Below are 19334 nucleotides of genomic sequence, written 5' to 3'. Positions count from 1 at the left end.
ATGAATTTAAATTGAACCAACTGAGGAAAAAAAAATTGCTGGCATTTTCAGCAATAGGACTATGAAAACCTTGGGCAATCAGCAATATGGTTCTATGTTTGTGAAATCATCTGTTCTTATACACTGGTGGTTGCTGACATTGCATAAATAAGCTTAGCCTTGTTAGCTTAATGCGTCCTGTACTTAGCTCACCTATGGGCTGCAGGATTAGTGCTGTGCTGTGCTGTGATGGCTCTAAATAACAAACCTGTTTGGGACAGTACAGCAACCATAAAAAAAGGCTGTTTAATTAATCAGTGCCTGTTCAGTGCCCACAGCTTCACTTCTAACGTGCAAAACTATTGATAAACCATCTGGGTGTGCTTTCAGATCTTCCAACGACCGGTTCCAGTGCTACGTCGACATGGGTGAAAGCACGACGGTGTGTGATGGAGCATTGATTAACTTGGTTGTCTCTCCAAGCCACGCCGAAGCATCATAGGCACCAAAAAAGCCGTATGCACCCGATCTTATTTAATCTGTACTCATGCATTAACTCTGTATAACATTAAAACCTGTCGTATGCTGGAAAGCTATAATATCGCTATTAGCAGTACTTTAAAGAGCCCCTCACCAGGCCACATAGCTAATTTAATTATACGCTGGAAGTTGTTAGGTGCCCTCTTGGGAGCATTCTACTGCAAAAATTTTCAAATTGGCTCATTAATAGCTGAGATAGAAATATTGCAGTTCCGCAAACCCATGATTTAAGGAGGCGAGCGTCACAGCCAAAAAACGCTTGGATGCCCCTTGCCAAGCCACTAGTGGAGAAAAGGCTGCATGTTGTTCCATACATGCATGAAGTGGCCCACGATTTAAAGAAAGTGGCCAGCAGGTACAAAGTACCTATTATTTTCTTGGCTCCATGGAAGCTTACTGGCCTGTGCCCACGCATCTCAGACCCACAGAAGCTGACCCTTTGTGGTAAAAATCATACAAGGCCATATGTGACTTGCGCGGTCGGTATGGTGTACGAAATTCCACTTAATTGCGGCAAGGTGCATATCAGCCAGACAGGCTGTTGCACCAACGATTTGGCAAGGGAACATGAGCTGTCTGCCAGGAATAAGATTAATGCACATTTGCCTATGCACTGCAATTACTGCACGTGTGAGCCATATCTTTTCCACATCCGCATTCTTGGTAAACGCAAAGATTGTCTGCATGGGAATTAATGGAGGCCTGTTTCATCAACATGAAATGTGACGTCTATGTCAGTGATACATCTGTGGATTGAACTGAATTGAATGACAGTTTCTGCACTGTATGACTGAATAATAATGGGCAAGCTTGTTTGAGTATTGTGTGCAAACGTATGTGCGCACATGGCCACCTTCACCTATAAATATGAACCTGTTTGCTTTCAGTAAAGTAGTAGCAAGGGACACTCATTCCTGTCCTAAAGCTTTTTTCTGCCCCTGGTTGTATCTTAACTTTGGGGAATAAGCTCATGGGAATTTAGTAAACAAATAAATGCATGCCATAGGGGCAATTCCACTATGTAAAAATAAAATGTTTTTTCCCCCTAATATTTTTATGTATCTATATAGTCCTAGTTCCACTTTTATAGCATACCACTGTCCTTGTTAAATATTGGAATGCTCTGCTACTAATAGATATGATAAATGAGGTGTATTTATGAAAACATAAAAACAAAAAGCTGCAAAATATTTTTTTTAATTTTGTGCAGTCTAGACAGCCCAAATATAACTGATGATATATGAAGAGCTTAAGAAGCACAATCATGTTTGCGACTCCTCAATCTTTCCGTATCATCCTTCAAAGTCTTATCCGACCTTGACATTTGTATCTATCTCAGTAGCTCAGATTTATGTAATTCTGAGGGAAAATTTGACTTCCTGTTTGAAATAATAGCCATGTTTCACCAAAAAAGCTTATAAGCAAAGGCACCAAGAAGTTATCAGAAAAAATGCGTTCATTGAAATATTAATTCATTAGCCACCAGAAATGTGATAGGGAGTTAATAATGTTTGGATAAACACAAGCGGTCTAGTTTGTGTATTTGAGAACCAGAATGTTCTAGTATATTTTTGTTCTATCAAATCATCCTTGGCCTTCATATGACCTGCTTTTGTTCTCTGTTTCTGGTCCCAAGACAATGCTAGTCTGGTCTTGGCACTTTATGGCCCAGTATTTGTCCTTCACAAAGCAATACCTGTGTAGACGATTTAGCTAGCAATAAGTTTTCCTCAGAAGGAATGTTTGCAGGTGCGTCACTATGGTTGCTTATTTCACCTTGGTGGGGGAGCTTCTTGCTCATGGTACCAATGTCTGTGAAGGGACCAATAATGCACCTTCCTTGTGCATGGTACCAATGCGAAAAGGGGTAGAGGGATCATGGTGTGTTAGTAAGGAGGTATCTGTATAGGGGGTGATAAAATTCCTCTTTAAATTTCGTTTTAACAGCCCATTCATGCTGTAACGAGTCAGTTGTCTCAGTCAGTGATTTTTGCTGTTCGTACATCATTATCCTTGAAAAGCAATGGGCTCCATTTGCTATGGCAAATGTGCCCATATTTATCAAGAGCCCTTCCTGTATTCTTAGCTCGTCACTAACTATATAGTAGGTAAATTTGAGCATGTGGAGTGATAGTCTGTGATACCACATCTTATGTTTTTCTAGCACTGGATTTTGTTGTTGATTTCAATGAATACTTCTCTTTTTAAGGCTGTCTGGTAGTGCAGTTCGACATGCGGAGAATGCAGTCAAAGGAGAGTACAAGGAATGGAAAGAGTACAAAGGAGTACAAGGAAGTCAACGTAGACACTGCCTCCGATGCCCATTGACGTTGCTGCACACCTCTGAAATATTACAGCAGGAGGCATGCCTGACAATCTTCAAAAGAAAATTGAATGGATTGCCTACAATTCGTCATCTCAGACAATGTAAGTCACAACAATTACCTGGATGCATTGGTCAGCAAAATAATGAGAACTCACACTCACCAAAATTCTATTCAGCCGGGTTCATTCGGGCTAAGACCTACAGAAATTCAACTCAGTCGGACTCACTGAGACTCACTTTCGAGATCAGTCTGAGTGAGTCGACTCATGCATCAGTTTGCCAACCTATGGCAGATGTAAATAAAGTTGGGATAGAATGTACTTAATGAGAATTCATTCCACAGTAATGTCTCAATTATGTTCAGTCGTGCATTTTTCCCAACCTTGTATTGCAATATGAATGGTAAGCACAATGTTAATTAGCGTATTACGCTCCATTCTCATGCGGTTATGTCACTAAGGCAAGTGGAAGGTGTCTATAATCAAAAGTTTTTGTTGTCTAATTCATGATTATAACTTAGTTGCTGCGTAGTTCCCCTTGAAAACGCTCTATAACTGAGGGGAAAAAAATTGTTTTCCTAAAGCTTTGCATTGGGGCAGTGAACAATGTCCAAATTGTGCAGTGCCTTTTTAAGTGTTTAGCAGTGTATATGGCATTGTTGGTTCGAAATTTTTTTATCACTGATACATCGTTGACTAGTTCTGAATTACAGTTCACTCATAACCTCGAAATTTAAATATTCAATGGCAATGTCGACATTGCAGCCCTGAGCCCATTTTCTTTATTCTGGCGAACAACATGAACCCTGACACTAGCAGCGCTACATTTTATGCGGGTATACAAATGCCAACTGAATTGGATGGAAAGACAGTTGTGGCTAGATGAATTCGTACAGTGCTGCATGCGTCATGTCAAATTTACGAGTTCGGTTACCACCAGCAGCATTTCTTCTACTTCCATTCCTTTTCCTTCACAAAAAACAGTCATGAAAGCTACAGGAAGGTTAACACTCAGTCATAATTTATGTCATGCTTCAATGGAGCAATATCCTCCGTGGTTTCCTTGCCATGAGTCTTGGGTTAATGAGTGGGCGAGGGCGCTAGAATGGCGCGTTGAATAAAGCTTCTTTAGCTGCTGGTTACAGTTCTTATAGGTAGTGTACACCACAAAGGTAAACGGTACATAGACAGAAGTGCCGACTGTCAACAGAGAGGTTATTATTCAATGTGCCGAATTTACACAAGCAAGTGAAAGAGCTATCTGAAAAACATTAACTTCTGAAGATAGAACAAGAAAAGCAGACGAGTGGCCAAAAAATGAACTATGCTGGAAATCGAGATACAAAAAAAAATATGATTGCATCACAAATACAGGCCGTTCACGTGACTTCCAGAATAACTTTAGCTCTTTTTCTGATAGGGCAGTCAGAAAGGCATCTGCAAGGTCAAGCGCAAGATTTGGCATGTTGAATCCACATAAAATGTTGTGTACGAAATTTCTCTTTCATGCGGCGCTTGTCATATGGGGCAGACTGCCAGATGCCTTCATGAGAGGTTGTGCGAACATGCATATAATGTGCGCAATGGCAGAGAAAGTTTTTTTGGCACATCATACTAGCATGCGTGGCTGCACTCCTTGGTTTGAAAGAATGTCAGTTATTCACAAGCACAGGGATGGTCTTACCCATATCATACTTGAAGTAGCACAATTGGCATGGGAGCCGAGTGCATGCATCAACAAGCCATCCATTGCCTTATCTGAAAGAGCTCAAGTCTCTGGGAAGTCAAACCTACGGCCAGCATTTTTTACGCAACTCTACATTTCTTCGTGTGCCTCTTGATGGTCTGCTTTGTTCTTTTTAGTAGTAATTTTTCAGATAGCTGTATCACTATTGTGTGTATTCAGCAATAAAACCTCCATTGGTAGTCAGTGCTTGTGTCTATGTCCTCGTTTAACCTTTGCACTGTACACTCGCGATAATGGATCAAGAACTAGCTTAATAAGCTGCCCTTGTAAATTCTTATAGGAGATGCTCCTTCAAGTTTGTATTCATGGCTAATTTTCCCTTGTGTGCATGTTTCAGTAATAAGCTAATTTGAAATATTAATTAAAACCTTTTTTAACATCTTGTTTGGTGAAAGTATTTTAAGAGTTTGTGAACTCTGGTCATGATTATCCGTTTATCTTGGCTATTGCAGGACAAAAGGATTAAATGTTACCCCTGTCCTGTGTCAAATCCATCTGATCAATTCTCTAACCTCGGTCTTGTCACGTACCTAACGCTTTCATGGTGCAGTTTACTTAAATTCTCCCATCTGATGACTCACAGTTCAACTGTTTGATATTATTTCATGGAAATGTTGCATATTGTTTGATGTCGAAGGTTGATGCATGCTTTTTTAAACATCAGGTACCCAAATAAATTGTGCAATGTTGCTGCAAGGAGCCTCGTAAACAAGTACCCAGCTCTGAGGGACACATTGCACCTTGGCCATGTAATAGCATTTTCTTATAACTTTTTATTATTTCTTTTGCACTTTTAGATGTTAAGCGTATCCTGGCCAAGGCAGCCACATTTCAATGGGGGCATAATGCAAAAACACCCGTGTACTTAGATTTAGGTGTACGTTAAAGAACTCCAGGTGATCCGAATTTCCGGAGTGCCCCACTACGTCATGCCCCTTAATCAGATCGTGGTTTTGGCGCATAAAACCCCATAATTTTTTTTTTTTACATTAAGCATGCTGCCAAAGCCTTTCTTACTACTTTGTAAAGTTTATGGCCATCCTTGCTTGCAGCTGTTCAGGTCTGTGTGCTTGTGATTGAGTAGAGATGTGGTGGTTTTAAAGCTTTGCAGCTTAACTGAATATGAAGATATCAACAGCACCTCTGCATCTGGCATGCATATGGCCACCTCTTGTAAAATTAATTGCATGCTCAGCTAAATATGTATTTGGTTAAATAATACATTTTTGTACCTGTAGCCGTTTTCATGCTATAAAGTTTTGACCAACACCAATACTGAAAGTAATTCTCAGATATTGTGTTGGAAGGTGTGCTAAAATAGCTCACTTGGTACATTTTGGAACATGAAGGAAACAGTGCAAAAAGCAAGCTAAGGTTAGGGCAACTCCATGTTTAACTGTGCTGTGTTTGCAGTTTCTTTAAAAACCTGAAAACTGGAAGTCATTGAACTGTTGATAGGTATGTAAAGTCAATTTCTTTCATTTCATTCCAGTTCTCATGGTATATGTGCCCAAGAAACAAGTACAAAAACATGCGAAAGTGAATGCCACCAGGATGCCCTGAAGTCGATGCAGAAGTGAAAGCAAGAAAGGCAAGCGAAATTGTGACACATGCTCAAAATCTGGATTTTGAAGACGGGTGATCAGCTGCAAGTTTGCATGCATATTTCACTAGATAAACTGACTCTCCTTCTTTGTTATGTGGCTTAGTTGAAACATTAAGTTGCTTCTCTCGATTTACTTGTTCGTTTCATTTACATTTTTTCTTTAACAAATGCAAACATGCAATCCAGCTATAGCAACTATATCTGCAATGCTGTCATAGATTTTGTAGGTGATCAAAGAAGCAAAATATCATATCGCATCGCCACCTTGAACCTAGAGTGAAACATTAGTTCAAGATGTAGTGGTAGATGCATTTATAGACTAGTAATACAGCATTCGTACTGTAATGTATATTGATATACATACTAAGATGTAGTGAAAAGTGTGTGGCTATGCTGCTCTGACGCTTCAGTTGTTTTAACCCTTCATTGATGAGTTCTGCATACAGCATACCAAAAAATATAAATTTTTCTTGCTGATTTTTGGCATTGAGTAAGAAGTTTCTTGTTAAATGTATTGAGCCAACACTGAATGGCAGCAAGTGTCATTTGTCGGTTTAGAGCAGGAACACAGGATGGGAAAAAAAGGACATGGGACTCATTTTCTTTGGAAAGCACGGTCAGAGGAGACAGACCAGTGCAAGATCTGCTGTAGTGACCTCAGACACACAATGCAAAGAGCTCTCTGTACAGATTCCAAATGCAGCCATATGTCGCTTGGGGAGAAGCCCACTTCTTCCCCCATACTACTAAAGGAGTTTCTAAAAAATATCCTTTATTTTCATTGATTATGCTTATTCTCAATGTCTTTTGCACATTTAGGTATAAAATAATTTGTTTTGTATTTATATGCGTGCTCATTAAAGGGTTAAACAAATAAAGTGGTTCCAATGAATGTGAATGTATAACTTTAGCGACTCTAGTCACAATGTGTTGATCATTCCATAATCTTTGTGAGACCACGAAACAGGAACTAGGCAGCATGAAAATCACTCAGCAGTACCAAGAAGGAAGTTTCAGCACTTATACAGTACTGCAGAATACACTTCTATGCTGTACCTGTGGTGTACTTTTTATTATGTGGTCTTGATCCCACTATGGGGAAATAACTGCTTTGCAAGTGCATTGCAGTACTTTAATACTTTAACTGCTTGCTGCAAAAGGAAAGTGCCATTAGAGTATTACATAAGGATAATGTGTTATGAGGCAGTCGCTAGACGTGGTATGTCACAGCACTGAGTTGCCGGCGGCCATTATAATTAGCTGTTTTCTGTGGCATTTTTAACTTGACAGAACATAGTGAGCATTATTTGACCAATAAACAATACTACATAATTCTGGCCCTTATTTGGAACTTTGTCTCATCTCCGTGATGAGCGCAACCCGCTTTTGATGTTACTGAGATGGAGTGACTCCTTGCAAAGCAGCAGGGTAGTCTTGTTAATGATGCTGTCATTCACACTTACGCAGATTGTTTAGTAGGCATTAGCTCAGTGCCATTCCCCTATAGAATCACAGCTTGCATTTCATTCATGTATAATAGAAACATTCTGTAGATTTCATGTGAAAATGTGACATTGGAGGGCATTATGCTATAAGTTCACAGCAGTGAGCCCCATTATTGGAAGACAGCTGTTGTCTCAAATTACTTACAGCAAAGTGAAGCCATGTACAATGTACATGTGCAGTTTAGTATGGGCCACAATGACCAAAACAAACATAAATAATGTTCTCGTATTGCAAAAGAAAATTGTTCGAATAATCGCTAATGTTGACAATACAACTACCTCCAAGTGTGCTTTTGAAGCACATAACACTGTCCGCATCAATCACTTGTATAACTTTAAGTTGTTCAAAAAAATTTATTTCTCAATGGCATCCACTGCCAATTTTCATTCTACTCGGGCATCTTTGGACATGTGTCGTGCTAACATACACATAAGACCTATTAATACATGGAATATACCATGTTTTTGCGCTAATTATAAATTTCAAATGTTGTCTTATAACCTGCCCCATGTTCTAAACACGTATAAACATACAAAAGGGTATACCAAAGCTGAGCTGCGGAAATATTTTGTTGAAATGTGATTTTATGTCTTTGCTAGTAGATGCTGCATGTTTGCTTGGTTATTACTTTTATTATTTCTGAACATATGCGTGACCATTTCAGCGTTTCGATTTTACTGTTCAAATTTTGTGCAAAGATTAATAGACTCTGTATGCATAAATAGTGAATGTTTCTCTTTATTGAATGTGACTATTCTATGTGTGTCTGTTGAAGATTTCCTGCACCACTCTTGTGCTACTGCTTGTAGGGGTTTTCTGGACAGTCAAGCTGTGCAGGCAGCTTTTTGCCAAAAACCTACCCTCCAGTTGAATCTGGAAAATGAACTTATACATATATTCTTATACTTATTTAAATATGTTCTGCCTATTGTGTATCCACGTTTGTGGGCTTCTGATATGCCCTGATGGCAAGGCCATTTATGGTTCGTTCAAAGAGAACATCTACGGATGCATTATAGCTATTCTCTGGCTCCTCTCTTCCTGCTGTAAACTGGATTCTCTGCTTATAAGAAATAAGTGTTCCTTGTGATTACTATATGTGCTCTTGCCAAAGGTTACTGTAATGTGTTCATGTTCTTATTGAATAAAATGTTTACAAAGTTTTAACAGTTGTGCTGTTCTTTCAGATCTTAACCGGAGCAGGCAGCATTTGACGCAAACATGGAGGCAGTGCTAATGGAAACATTTAGGAGGTGAGACAATAGTCTTTTTTGACAAATTGGATGAAATGATGGCCAAGAAGTTGCACTTTTGAAACATTATGGGATGTACTTACTATGCTGGCACCACGAGGATATTGAACTGGCGCTATTTATAATGTCCGGTTTTGCATTTATCTGGCCTTTAGGCATATTTCTTTTCTTCCATTAGCATCAATGCTGTATGATTGCTTTGATTTGGTGAGATTGTAAATTTGTCGCTTAATATCAATATTGAAATTTAATTCCTCTGTCCATGTATGCCTCCATGGCATATTGAAATAAATGAGTCCTTTGTCATGGCAAAGGATTAAATCCTTTTTCAAATGCCTGAAATGCTAAATTACCTCATAAGTTTGGACATATTGCAGCTGTTTAGTATGCTTTGTAAACTGAAGCATAATGTTTCTCAAGGTTGGCCATTGATTCCAATTTAGCAAATCAGACTGTTGTCTTCTGTTTTTGCCAGGTATAGTCCATTGATGCATTTGAGGTTAATACAGTGATAGTAGCGAAATATTTGCTCTTGGTGTTTCACTCAATGTAGTGTTATGTGCTCAGTGTTTTTTTAGTTGTTTATAGTATTGCAGTTTATCATAACATATAATGGTGGCTGAATAACTACGCATTTGTTGCACATGCAAACTAAAATCTATTATGTTGTGAGCTTCCATCTTAGTGTAGAGATAGTCTATTCACTACCCAGGCAGAGGTCACAGCAGTTGCTACAAGGGGTCTGGTTAAGTACCAGGAGGTAGTTTCACCAACTCTTGTGATGGTAATCATGTACACCACCATTGTGAGTCTTCAAATGACTACCCTAGGAAGGGTCATTGTTGCCATTCCAAAGGGTACCACTGACTACCAAGGGGTACTTGCATGGACCACTGAGGTAGTCACATCAGCTCCTGCTTTGGGGGTAATACATACACCTCAGTAGTTCTTGCGGGAGAGTCACCGGTACTGAGGGAGTCGACCACACTGTGTCTCCAAGAGAGTACGTGTTACCACCCAAAAGGTAGTTTAACCAACTCTTGCCATGGTAGTCATGTACACCACCATTGTGAGTCTTCAGATGACTACCCTAGGAAGGGTCATTGTTGCCATTCCAAAGGGGTATCGCTGACTACCAAGGGGTACTTGCATAGACCACTGAGGTACTCGCATCAACTCCTGCTTTGGGAGTAATACATACAGCTCAGTAGGTCTTGCGGGAGAGAGTCACCGGTACTGTGAGGGAGTCGCCTGCACTGTATTTTCATGAGAGTACGGGTTACCACCCAAAAGGTCATCATATGTGCGACGAGCAGATACACCCCGAAAAGAGTCGCTTGCGACTACCTTTTTTTTAAGAGTGTAGTTCATACAAAACGTGGCTAGACAGTTAACTAACGAGAGCCTTCTAGCGCTATTAGAATATTTCGAACCCTATTGGAAATGCGAAACCATCTGTCCCATTTGAGGGCCACTACGGCTTTAATCTAGCGGAACTACCGCGAAATTTGGAATTTGTGCATTTAATTCTAGGAGCTATACCAACGATATACATTTGCCGCCTGAAGGAAAGAGAGCAAACAGAGACAAGGACCACACGACCCTAGCGAATGGGCTAGTGCGAAAGAATGTTATCCTGTTTTCCATTCTTTCCCTTTGTTTTGGTTGACCGAAGATTTATTAGGCCAACTTCGAGATACGATGGGCAGGGGCGTTGCTTACACGTATCCGCGAAACAAAATCGGTGAATAATATTAGCTGCTATACCATCTGTATTTCTACTACAGATTGCTAAAATTGTGAAGCTTATTTAGCGAATCGTATTCAACGATTGTGCAGAATGCAGCTTCAGCACTGTTCTACTATATCCTTCTCCTTGGATACAAAAAATGCGAAATGACGCTAAAAAGGGGAAAAAAGGAATCCGCGGTTGCACACTTGTGCTGGTATCTGTGTTAAGCAATGTTAGTCTTGATGTTCTCGCAAGTATTAGTACAAATGTTAGATAAACATGCCGCTAGTGAAGAAATTGTAGAAAATGAATGAAACACTATTATTTTACGGAAATCCAACGCCAATGACGCGTACACAATGGACTGTTTACGCAATCGTATCACCATACGGTAAATGTAATATACTGCTTCGATGAAACGCCATATATTAAAATTAAACGAATAAGGCTGCCAGAGAAATACTCCAAAACGATAAATGTACTCTTGAAGTGCGCAGCTTGCTCTTCCGCAGCGCATTTCAAAAGTCCATTTCTCGTTTGGCGTATTTCTCTGGCAGCCGTATTCGTGTGGAATAGTGTAGAGTTCCTACTGTGGGCTTCTTGTGAAATATCCGCTCCATAAGAATAGGCTTGCAGAATTTACGATCTGGCACCTTATTGTACTTAAATGTTGCTTTATAATAACAAAATTTATTGATCACTTTTATTGATCACATTCCGTCATTTAGCCTTTGTCAGTGCAACGGACTACGCTCACGGAAGCATGGAGTTAGGTACGCTAGAGATTGTCCGTAATGAGGGATGCGTGTGACTTTGGACCGTGGGACCATGTGGACCCGTGCGTAAGAACCTGTACGCGAAAGCGTATTGTTCACGCTTAAGATTTATTAGAAACCTGCGGAAAATGGGATCCTGTTAAGGTGCTGAATTCTCACGTTCGGCTGCTACTGCGGCTGATATTGGACATGCAAAACTGGGATAATGACGACGTCTCTCCAGTTACGACTATTATGGTAGTGTTTTTCGTGAGAAAGTAAGGGAGACAAAGGGAACGGGACGCCTCTGTTTTGTCTTATGCGTTTCGTGATGACCTTTCTTATGATTGCATTTATTGAACGCAATTCCTCTTGTCACTGACACGCACTGGCACTCGAACCAAGTGTCTCCTTCACTTGTCCTTGTAACTGTAGCTAAGAGGTACGCTTGTAGACTTCACTGTGAAGGCCTAGTGCTCGTCATAAATCATTCAGCGTGTGCACGCGGAATAACGTTACAGACGAACGAAAAGGTCACCTTACAGAGGGACGAAAAGCAACCTCAACATGATAATATGACCAGGGTGGAACCTACAACCGAGGTACGTTGCAAGAACAGAATAGCATATTTGACGGCTAATTTTGGCAGCGCGTCCGTAGCAGAGTTGTTGATTTTGCCTTAAGGAATTCAACATGTAGCCCTTGTTTAATCATGATAAGGTAAACGACTCACTATATCTTTTGTGCGAGAACAGATGCGCATTTGTAAATGTCAAACATTTCCTCAGATTTTCTGTAGGGTTAGAAAGTTAGGCTGTCCTTACTTCACTGATGCACACTGATAAATTGAGGTTGATGTCGGTGTCTTGAGGAGAAATGCAGCGCTTGTAAATTCAGTGTCAGAAAGCTCGCCCAGTCCTTTTGCTAAACGGCTTCATCACTCCAGTAAGTAAAATAGGGCATACCAAGAAAAAATTAACAGGCACATCCAAGTTACAAATCTAAGAAAACTATGAAGACGCGGAGTTTCTTTTAATCCTGTTATCGCTTTCCATCGTACAGCGACCGGGCAAGGACACTCACAAATACACGTTTACACGTCGAATACATTTTTCTACGGATAGCCGATGACATTGCAATTGCAAGGCTTAGAAAAGTAATGGAACAACGAGTGCAGTGTTTCGATTCCAATGGCTACAATCGCTTCAGTCCACTGGTGCTGCAGAGAATATTTGAACCAATGACGTTGATCTGAAGTGGTTCGTTCCGTTCGGACTATAGGGAACAGGTATGTTGGCATGTAAAGAAAACATAGCGCGAATGGTGACAACGACGAAGAGAGAGAGAAAGTGATGGTAGAGAACAAGCGGAAGGAGAACTAGGGGACGGGCAAGCGCTGAAGAGTTTCTACCTTGGCTGCCTTCAACTTGTACATTTTTTTTCTGCGATAGCAAAATTTTCGTAGTTGCGCTGTCACCATGATCTGTATAAATGTGCCTCAAGCTTTTCCACTACGCCACCGCATTTATAAATACCAAATTTACTATGCTCCGCCCCCCGCACTCCTTTATCAGCCTTCTGAAGGTTCCTTTTAGAACGAGGCCAAATACGTTTACATATTATCTCATTAATATTCTTACCGAGGCAGAAAGCTGCAAAAATGTTAATATTTTTAACAAGGATTGCTTTAATCATGTACTTTATTGAGCAGCGTGTACTTTTTTTTGATACAAGCAAATCAGTACATTTCAAAGGGATCTACCTGCCGCTATCACCAGCAGTTCACACATTGGAAAGCGTTGTTCAGGAGCTCACTCAACCCACTTCCTACTAGGTGATGTCACAGTAGTTACTTTGTAGCTTAGTCAGGCATTTATATATGGGCCAGGCTTGTTCAGACTGAGTTGTAACCTAATGACAGCGCACTTGTTGACACATGGACGAACACTAAACCACGGAAACACGCGTGCTCCTGTTTAGTTCGATTTGGTGTTTGCACATAAGTCAACAAATGTTCTGCCTTTAAATCAATGACTGCTGATACTTATCGCTTCAGTATTTCAGCAGCAAGTTGTTTGTGACCTTCCTAATGCTTATAAGAAAAGATTACCGACAATTACGGTACTCCTTAATGCAAGAAAAAGAAGAAACATTATTAAAGAAGAAAAAGAAACTTTATTATCCTTAATGCAAAATTTGACCGCTGCTCTATACGCGTTTTCGTTTCGCGTGTTAATATTTTGTATAATGACTGTATAGGTACACGGTTTACATTAGGAAGAGAACGCTGTGAGTAGCCTAGCTGGCGCGGAGAATCTATCTCGAGCGGCACATTGCAATTGGAGTGAAGTGTGGCGCTACTGCCTCCCTAATCGGGAGATAGCGAGAGGCATCGCATGGGGGACACGTGGACGCGATTCACGGCGGCCTCCGCAGGCAGAGCTTTGCTTACGCAGCGCTTTGTTTCCATAGAGACGACGTGCGCTACCCTGGCGCTATATTGTAGTCATCGTGGCCGCACAGCCCGTCTTGCGTGGCACTACGATTTTTTTTACCCACTTTGGTACCACCAACGACGGGAGCGGTCCTACATCGTTGGGAAATCGTGACACCAGTGTCAGCGGCGTCAATACTCAAGGGAGGGTGACATCGAGGTTTACTGGTAGCCGCTCGCCATCGCCCCTCGTAGGAGCAGTGATCCCTGCCACACACGCTGGGACCGCGGACGGCCTTGAGCCGCTGACGCCGCGGACGACCGTATCCCGCTCTACCTCACGCCAGCCTGCCGCCCCTCCCCCCCTCTTCGGAAAAGCATATATGAGATCGCCCACGCAGCTGCGGATCACGACCTACTGAACCTCACACCGGCACAGATCTCCCTGCTCCAGCACGCCTGGTCTAGTTCAGCCCTTTTGCCGCTGGGGACAGAGCGTACGAGCAGAGTGGCGCTAGTTATAACCTGTTCGCTGTCGCCTGCTTCGGCGATCTGTTCAGCGCTCGTGCTGCCATTTCGGTAGGCACAAAGCGCTTGCATTGACGGTAAATGAATAAATTCACGAATATAAAAAGAAAACAGAAATTTGCGAATGCTTTGCGTTTGAATAGGGAAACTAGAGGAGGAGGAGCCGTTCAAGACATGTAAACAACGAGCATAGCTGGCAGCTACATAGCTAGATCGACGGCATAAATTTCCCTTTCCTAGCCTCCGTAAGAGACTGAAAAAATTGTTTTAAAGGATCTATAGGATAATCTAGCTTTCTTGAGTCGATTACAGATAGCCCGATGTCGTAGATGACATTATGATTCACTGCTGTGTGCCGTAGTGAAAGGCAGATGATATGGTAAAAGTATTCACGAGTAAGCCTTGCGCCCGATATGTGCAAGAGGTTGATCGATTCTGTTTAGAGGAAAGGTGAGAATATCTTATTTTTAACGTCGTTGGATGTCTAGCTCAGTAGAAAGCTTGCAAAAGCGATTCCAGTGCTTTAAAATGTGCTGCACTGCAGGCCTTAAATTGTGTCACGGAACTCTTATAAAACTGTAAAGCTAGCTTTTCTGCGTGGTCCGGCGGCGCATAACGGCGGTGCGAAAGACACGTACGCAGTGAAACTGTGTGCGTAATTCACTTTATGAACTCACGACGCATTCACGTACAACTTGTAAGAGATCAAATGAGTGGTAATCGTTCTGTCGTTGAACATCACCGTGGTTTCAAGTTTCTAAAGAGCGCAGAAGCGAATTTTACAACGTATACAATAAAACTGTTGTGTGCTTTGCGAACTTTATAAACAATGTGATTTATAAGAATCTGCATGATCTGTGCGGTTTGCTACTGCCTGAAAAAGGCCATAGGAGCGGCTATCTAACGCTATTTTAGAGAGCCACGGATTACACGGTCGGACAATATTTAGGTTTGGGCCGTCAACTTTTGGAGCCAAGTGACCGATCAAAGCCTTGTGACATCACTCTGTTCGCAAAACTCATCAACTGTCCAAGCAGTTCGTCATAACACAACTGCCGCCGTCCTAACTACAACGCCGCTCCAGTCAACCGTAGAGTAGCAGACGAACAGGTTATGAAAGCGACACCAACAGCCAATGGTTGAACGAGAGTGGGCGCAAGTGGCTCCCATAGAAACCGGAGATCTGTGCAGGTCTGGAGTTCCAGTAGGTCGTGCTGGGGATACCGTGGCCGCCGGCAATTAGACGCATGCGCAGACCGCCTGCCCTCCACTCTTCCTCCGTTTTCCGCCTCAGGCTTTCGCTGTAGCGTCCTCTTCAGCTTTCCTTCTTGCGCTTTCTTGGCTCTCGCCCGTGGGAGAACAAAGAGAGCTCTCGCGGTGGCGGGGGATCTCTTTTACAGCAAAGCTGCTTATGCAGACCCTGTAACGTCGTTGTCGGACTTCGTTAAGAAAGGGGCCACGTGACCAAGGGAGAACGGAAAGGAAGAGTTGAACAGGAAGAAAGGGGTTGGAGTGACCCCTTTCCCCCCTGTGAGAATGCTATCTTATACGCGAAACTTATACGGTTGTCACACGGTGCATTTTCAGCCATCGAGCCAGATCGGCATCGAATTTATCGACAATTGATACGACCCTGCTGTGTAAGAAACAAATGTTATGATGGCGGTCTGCGGCCAACGAACAGTGCCGGCACTTCTGGCTGCCGGCACTTCTTGCACTAGCAAGTGCCGGTCAAACCGATCAAACCAATCGTCAAAGAGATTGCCACGCGCGCATCATCAGTGGTGGGTCTTCTGCCCAAAATGCAGAGCTTTGAATTATTGGTTCACCCCATTCCAAACAAGCCACAACTGTGGGAAGACCACGAGTACTGCGTACTCCTGGGGAAGAAGCTACCTACCGCAAAAGCGAAAATGACGTGAAAGAATGATGAAACAAAAGATTTACAATATAGACTGCTCGCGGAGTTTGACTTGCACGGTGTAACACTCGGTGTAACTAACACAGCGTCGCTACTCGACCATCTTTACCGACTGGAAAGGGCAGTGATTTCTTTTTCATTCCCCGCTGCACTCCGCGTTCGCTGTTTCATCCTTCGCTCTGCTGGTTCGCTCGGTTACGCCGACGCCGCCGAGGTACGCCGACGCCAACACCCAACGAAGGAACGGGCGCTCAAGAGTTGCGCCCTTAAAGCCAGAGACTAAAAGGACCGCCTTCGTTGTGTAGAATTGATTGAGAAAAGTAATATATTACATCCCCAGTTGTGGTACGACCAGTGGCGTAGCAACAGGGGGGGCCGGGGGGCCGTGGGCCCCGGGTGCAAGGGGCCAGAGAGGGGGGGGGGTGTCATATGCGTCTGAAGACACCCCTCTTTCCACCAGCTACACCCGGGGAGGGGGGTGACAGAAGACCCATGGGCCCCGGGTGCCAGACGACCTAGCTACGCCACTGGGTACGACCCGTACTATTTCAATTGTAAATGTCATATTTACTTTTCTTCTTTTTTAGGTCACCAAAGTGGTGAGTATGGGAAACTTCGCAGCCTGAACCTCTATGTTTTAGTTCGTGCGTTTGTGCTCTCTGTTGTTTTATTTAGCTATTCGACGACATTTTATTCTAGTGATGCCTAGAAGCCAATCTTGTCTTTTGAGCTGAGGCCATAGAAACACAGTAATTTCAAAAATAATGTGCTTTCCATTTATATCGTGGTACATCAATTGTTTCCTGTTTGTCGTCATTGCAATTATTGATTTTATTATTCATATGCCAAGAATGTCCCAATGCACCTCCCATAAATAGGTATGAAACGGCACAAATAGAAGGCTGGAACCCACCAGTCATTACCCAGTTGACGCTGAACTTGCGCCCTCTAAATGGGTGTTACTTATATACGTACAAAAGGTTTCATAATTACGGATTGCTGCTAACATCGTCAAGAAGTTCAAAACTACAGTTTGAGACGTATTTTCACATGTAATACCACACAGGACAGCCAATAAGCGCCTTGCCTATTCTTTAGCTTTTTATTATGTCGCGTCGCAAACTTGGCTTATTGCTCATCGCAAATTCTTGAGGGTGCAATGCCTAAATAAAGAACTTGTGTATTTCTTTCTGCAGTACACGCCCGGAGACTCGGATGGCTTGAGCGGATCGGACAGCGGTGGCGGTTCACCGTGGGGGATACTGGCGTTCTTCCTCCTGGGCATATTTGCCACTGCGGCAGTTGCATTTGGATTGCTTTACGTGCGCTGGGCAACTGCCGCGTCAGCCAACTCTGCTCGAGAGCCCTCCGCAATTTAGCGAGTAATGGCACAAATGAAAACCACACCGGGCACCTGACGCTCCTAGAGTTAGGCGTATTCACTTTCTTGCTGGTTTTTGTGACCTGTATTCAAATCATCAAAAAATATTTAAATATTGCTCGTCGCTCTGCACTTTGGTGTGTGCGAGATTGCAAGCATGGTTCAACACTGCGATTCTGCTCAGGAAGAGACCAGAAACTGCCATCTGCCCAAGGACTTGGTTATACGACTGGTGCGAAAGATCAACGCCTATGACATTCACAGCGTCATTCAATAGGCACAATCATTCCGTGCTTGACTAACCCACATCCTTCACTGAATAAAGACTGCGCCTCAGCCACGCGATGGAACATTTCTTGTAGGTCTCACGCAATCCGATCAGGTGAAGTACCAAGTCAACAAGTGACTGGTATATCAGCTAGCCAACGTAAAAAGCTTGTACGTCGGGTAACGTTGTTCAAAAAGCTGTAGCGCATGCTTGTGTCAAATGGTTCTTATCAGAATGTTATGCCGGGTATTGAAATAATGCTCACCTTACAATCTGGGACTAACAAGATTACAACCGGTCCAAGATTCCTTATTGTACTCACAGTAGTCATGGCAGAAAGGTACCTAGCAGACTGCCTACTACAAATAAGTAGAACATATTGTGCAGAATCTGGTGCAAACACAGCAAATGAAGGCACAGGTTATACAGCTACTGTTTCATAATGTTCTATTCATGTGTTTTTGAAGTAAATGTGATCATGATTGTACAGTGCTCCTTGTTAATTTTCGTATATATGTACTCTTAGCTTACAGTCTTAAACAGTATTCGTAAATTAGACGCACAGCTTCATATCGAGGATACACAATGCCTTTTCCAGTTCCACTTTTGCACTACCGGGCATGCGAACGAATCACTGAAGATGACTGGGCGGCGCCCACTCGGGACAGATCCTTGCCATTGATTTGGAGCTCATGTCTTTTCACCACACATTTTTTCTAGGGAACAAAACTCCCGAAGTTCGAGTCCGCAAGCTGGTAGTGACAGACTTACTTCATTCGACACTCTTGCCTTGTCACTCGCTGATAGTCTAAAATATGGCTAGATTCAGAAGCAGAAAGGATATGTGTCTTTGTTAAAATTTCCTTGCAAAGAAAAAACAAGGCATGTTTGTGGGGCAGGCTACAACAGTTCAGACCAAACACAGAAACCGAGTTCTAAATGCAATGGTGTTCATTAGTCTTTATAATAACATGCACATACTGGGACAGCGCATGCCTAGTGGTAATCATTTTACAACAAAAACAATATACAACTTATACCTGATGCTCAGTACTCCTAGACCCAGGTCTAAATCTATTTTCCTAACATATTTGCTCCATTCACGTCCTCACTAAATGCTGCTTTAGTCTCACTATGCACCTGCCTGAATTATGCGCTGGCATTTAAGTACTCGTGTATCGTTGGAGGGCGCTGAAAGATTGGAAAACCCACGTGCAGGTAACATAGTGTGACGTTGTCGTGATGGCGTAGGATAAGACAATATCAAAAGCATGACTTCATAATGTTCCGAGAACCTGTGCCGAGAAAAGCAAAGTGACCCTCAAAGCACACGGTTGGCGACGAGCACAGGCAACGATG

At 42.4% G+C, this 19334-nt stretch overlaps 1 protein-coding gene across 3 annotated transcripts in view; it reads left to right on the top strand.

Annotated features, from left to right (window-relative positions):
- The window catches only part of LOC142579804 (scoloptoxin SSD43-like), a 54856-nt gene extending 36392 nt beyond the window's left edge, over positions 1-18464 (top strand). For all 3 annotated transcript variants that reach the window (XM_075690380.1, XM_075690378.1, XM_075690377.1), the window contains one exon: positions 17523-18464. In XM_075690380.1, coding sequence (XP_075546495.1) covers positions 17523-17705 — 183 coding nt within the window. In that variant the 3' untranslated portion in view covers positions 17706-18464. The remainder of the gene's footprint in view (positions 1-17522) is intronic.
- The last annotated feature ends 870 nt before the right edge of the window (positions 18465-19334 follow it).

Source organism: Dermacentor variabilis, chromosome 4, assembly GCF_050947875.1.
Source record: "Dermacentor variabilis isolate Ectoservices chromosome 4, ASM5094787v1, whole genome shotgun sequence".
Taxonomy (NCBI): Eukaryota; Metazoa; Arthropoda; class Arachnida; order Ixodida; family Ixodidae; genus Dermacentor; species Dermacentor variabilis.
Note: the sequence above shows the minus strand (reverse complement) of the source record. Positions and strands in the feature narration are given on the sequence as shown.